Source organism: Crocodylus porosus, unplaced genomic scaffold (genome assembly GCF_001723895.1).
Source record: "Crocodylus porosus isolate Cpor-Errol unplaced genomic scaffold, CroPor_comp1, whole genome shotgun sequence".
Classification (NCBI taxonomy): domain Eukaryota; kingdom Metazoa; phylum Chordata; order Crocodylia; family Crocodylidae; genus Crocodylus; species Crocodylus porosus.
The window spans coordinates 142,394,911-142,399,481 of NW_017728931.1; the positions used below are offsets into that span (position 1 = coordinate 142,394,911).

Below are 4,571 nucleotides of genomic sequence, written 5' to 3' on the forward strand. Positions count from 1 at the left end.
AGCTGATTAATCATTTTTAAGGATATCTATTAATTACTTAACCATTCCCAGGCTACTTATAAAGGGAACCACACTATTACATGTCAACGATGTTTGCCTTAAACAGCAGGAATTGCCTATACCTTTGGCAGGGGTTTTGGTGCCCATGCGTACACTTTGGGCCTTGTCTTTTGTCCACGGTGCCTGCAGAGGTTAGCACTGCACTTATTGCTGTGACAAGGGATTCTGCTGCCATGCTCGGTAACGAACTGCATTATTTTCATTTCATAGCGTGATCTAGAAGAATATGAGCAAGTTTTCCTTACAGTATGAGGAGCATTATTCGTACTCTCCCGATCTGGTAAGTGAAATGGGTGTCACTCTTTGTTAGCAAACCCCGCTTCGTACTACAGCAGCGCTCCACCATTTAGCCTTACGGGCCAGATGAGCGACATGGGCCAGATTGGGCCCTGGGCACAAGGACTGGGCCCCAGGAGTTGGACCTCACATGCCAGGATTGGGCCTCCACCCCACCCTGGTAGCTGGGATCGGGCTGGATGTCAATCTGCAGCCTCCACCATCACTAAATTCACAAATTAAGCAGGTGGGGGAGGGAAATACCAGATGTCCCAGATGGCTAACATGCCTTTGCTCCTCATCCCTGAAGCGACTGTCTCTTCCCTGACTCTTCAGAGTTCAGTTTTAAAAAAAAAGCTTCCCAAAACACGGAGAAATTCCTTAACAGCTGGGATTTTTAAAGAGCTCTGAGACCTCGCAGAGGTCTTGGTGTCTGCAATGGGTCCACCCCTAGCAGCATATGGCACCTCCACGTGGCCACTCTGATCCCATTCCTTATGTCCTGCCATTCCTGGGTACCCCCCCATCATGCCTGCCATACCTTTGATGGTACTATTATGCTGTGGGAGGTTGCCTCCAGGGAACCAGAGGAGGCTCTGCCCAGTCTCTTGGGCTTCTTGCCCCTCTACCCTGTCTCTGACACCCTGGTCACCATTTGCAGGGCCTCTGCCAACCCACCAGTACAGCACTAATCTAGACCCCTTGGTGGGGCATCTTCAGCAGCTCCTTTCCTCCCCTTCAGCCACTTCCATGTCCCATGGCTTAAACAGAAAACATAAAGCCAAAGAAAAATGCAATCAGTTGCTGCTGGGGAGCCTTTTTTCAAGCTCTCCCCAGGCTTATCCTCAGCTCTGCTGGCCTCTCCCTGCTTGGACCTTCCTAGCCATGCTCACAGTTCACTCTCTAGTCTCTGGTACTGCTCAGCTTCCTTTAGAGAGGTCCTTCCACTAAGGCAGTCAAGGTCGGTCTCCATTTATCCACAATGCCTTCCAGAGCTCTCAGCAATGAACTCCTTCCCCCAGCTCTCCCCACATCAGACAGCCCTCTCAACAGGCCACTATCAAATGGGAGTACGGCCACACCATCATGCTCCTGGCTGCAGATCTGCCCCAATCGGGGAAGTGTAGCTAAGTTCCTGCCGTTCCTGCCTGGGTAACTGCACCAGACACCAAAAGCACCTTGTAACCCTGCAACAAATATAGCTCTGTACATGACACCGGACATTTATTATTTACTTGTTGGCTTTCAATACTCCACACCTGACAGGCTCAGGTGGCTTGCAGAGAGAGGCCAGAATAATGATTACAGCAGAGAAACAACAGGAGAACAAAGCAACTTAAAAGGGAACTGTACTGTCATCGTAAAACAGAGACCTGCTAAACAGTATCCCAGCCCAACTTTGTTTGCCAAACACTGGGCCAAAGAGGAAGGTCTGACCACGTTTCCAGGGTATGGTTGGCAACTCTGACAGAAGCTATTCAGGGAGATTTTTTTCCCCTTAAAATATCCTATTAAAATCCTATTAAAATCTCCTAGGTTGATTTCAATAGTCACCGGAAGTTTGATGCTGATTCTGGTAGACTCCTAGCCAACCCAGGAGGAGAGGGGCAAGTGCCAAAAACAACCTCACATGTGTCTCGGCCAAGCAGACTGGACGTACCGATGGCTGCTCTCAGCAGTGGCACGGCCAGGGTGGGGTGACCAGGACACGCACCTGGGCACCAACTGGGGTGGAGGGAAGGCAGCAGAAAAAACAGCTGCCAGCACAGCTGCACAATTGCCCCGGTGGCAACCAGGTGTTGCTACTGCCCCTGTGCACAGCAGCTGCTGCAGCCACATTGTTACACCTCTGGCTTTAAGGTTACCTTAGGGATCGTGATCGGGTGTAAGGGAGAAGACGGTCCCTTAGGTATGTAGGGCCCAGACTGTTGGGAGTCTTACAGGTCAAAAACAGCACTTTAATTGCACCGAAAAAGCTATTGGGAGGCAGTGTAGACCCTGGGGGTGTTTGTACATGTGTTTCGGGGGTGGGGGAGAGGCACTTTAATTAAAGCAGCTTCAAGAGCTACTCTAATTAAAGCACTCAGAGGATCTTGTATATCAGCATCCCCATGCTTAAACATGGTGGCAATGGCGCTTCGACTATAGCCAGTTGAACAAGCTATAGATAAAGCGCCCTGCCTCCATTTTTAACCTCAGGCATGCTGATACATGAGATGCTGGAAGCTGCTGGAACGCGGTAATTACCACACCCCGGCACACTCAGTTGAGTCTGCTCCACTGCAACGTTGGAGGAGCCTTGCTGCTCATGGATAGGCGCCCTAAGGCACTGGGGTTACATGCTCTTGGCAACTCGTCTCCATCTGAAGGTGGATGCCATGTTCTGCAGCTTCTGCACGGCTTCCAAGGGCAGCCCTATGGAGGGTGCACTGCAGTAGTCCAGATCCTCAAGGCTGGATCTGTGCAGCCCACCTGATGCGACCAAATGATACCTTCACCTCACATCCTGTAGTACGTGCTGCATTTAGCTCCCCCCAGTCCTGAATGCAAGTGTTAGGCTGTTGTCCTCTTGTGAGCCAACTCATGGCTATTATTATTTCCAGATTATTTATTTATTTATTCATATGGGATATGGCAACTGAATGACAGAACAACCTAGAAGCAACCTATAACCAATGGCACCCATGGAAAAGGCTAGAGTGACAGGTTTAGATTTGATATCCACTGCTAGGCATCATCAGTAGCCTGGTGCAGATCTTCAATGCCACCATTAAAATCATAAATAGGAAGTTCCTCCATGATATGTGATAGAGTTTGGATTTCACCACACTCACACTTGGGGTCTTTAATAAAATCCCATCTGTGTAGCAGGTAGTTACTTCTACTTTGTCCAGTACAAACTGTGTTCAGTGTTGTCCAGCTCCACCTCGGTAAAGCAAAGTCAGAGGGTTTCTACGTGGGGTCCGGGATAAGGAAATTTAATGATTTCAATTGTGTTCTGTCGATGGATCCATTTTTCCTTGATGTCAAAGTTTTCATCATTCAGCTCTTACCTTCTTTCCAGGTAAAGAAGTTTCTGCCATGGGTCAGTTAGTAGGAATCTTTGCTGCGGTTCTGAAGGTCCCAGGGTCAGTTTGTCCTAACTCCTCCATGTGGTAGGGGGCTCATCACTCAGTGTGATGATGTGGGCAGTGGGTTTTTCTATAGCCCAGCAGAAGGCAGTGGTGAGCATACCCTGTATTTAGACCATTGTACGTTTTCTTCAGAAATACAGTTTTCATTGGTATGAACAAGCAGTAAGCTCCTGAAATACACATAGCTGGCATTTCTAAATCCATTCTCTACTTTCATACTCCATACAGGAGAAGTACTTTGTGCCATTCAACAATGACAGGTTCCAGGAATGTCTTGATAACCGCAGAAAATATACAGCTCTCATGTCCAGATCATCACAGTTCAATCAAGACAAGACAACATTGATAGTGACCAATAACCCCCTTCCTGACCTGACTCACAGTCCCCAAGTGGACACCCCCATGAAGTTTTTCACCAAAGAACAAGTAGGAAAGGTAAAATATTTCTCTGATTATCATTACACAGCAGACATGTATTAAAAATGACTAGGAAGGGACTCCATGTTTGGGGTGTTAAAAGTGAGAGGTTCAAGGTCACAGCTTTGAATGAGGTTGCAAGTGGCTAGAGGAGATGACTTTGAATCAGGATTCCTGGAATCTGGTCATAACTGTACAGTCAATTCTCTGTGGGCATGTCTACACATGGTCATTTAATGCAGATTCGCCCAATTTAAGCTGCATTAGGGGAGCGTTTCTATTCATGCATACCCTTAATGCAGCCCAAACCAAGTATCAATTTAAGCAAGATTAGTTAATGCAGATGAACACATGTATAGACACGTTACTTTGCATTAACACAGGGAATTTAGCCCTGGGTTGACCCAGCCACTAGGGGGCTGGCTGGAGCCCAGTTCCAGGACTCCTGGCTGGGCACCTCTCCTCCCCGCCAGGCTGGCCTGCTCGCTATATATATAAGCCATATTTTTATTATTGGTGAGTGGGGAGGGTGGTGGAGGGGCACTGTTTGCTGAGGGGGAAGAGGGGAGGGATGGGGGTGGGTGTTGTTAGGGTAATAAACTTTTTTTTTTCCAACCATGTACGTGTCCTGAGAGTGGTGCTGGGGGTGGGCAGGAGGTAGGGGGTATGTAGGCAGCAGGGCAG

The 4,571-nt window shown here is 48.3% G+C and overlaps 1 protein-coding gene across 1 annotated transcript in view; it reads left to right on the top strand.

Annotated features, from left to right (window-relative positions):
• Nucleotides 1–4,571, top strand: part of TSGA13 (testis specific 13) — a 17,584-nt gene that overhangs the window by 4,778 nt on the left and 8,235 nt on the right. The window contains exons 2-3 of the mRNA XM_019543800.1: nucleotides 271–340; nucleotides 3,699–3,905. Of these exons, the coding sequence (XP_019399345.1) occupies nucleotides 287–340; nucleotides 3,699–3,905 (261 nt within the window). The 5' untranslated portion in view covers nucleotides 271–286. The remainder of the gene's footprint in view (nucleotides 1–270; nucleotides 341–3,698; nucleotides 3,906–4,571) is intronic.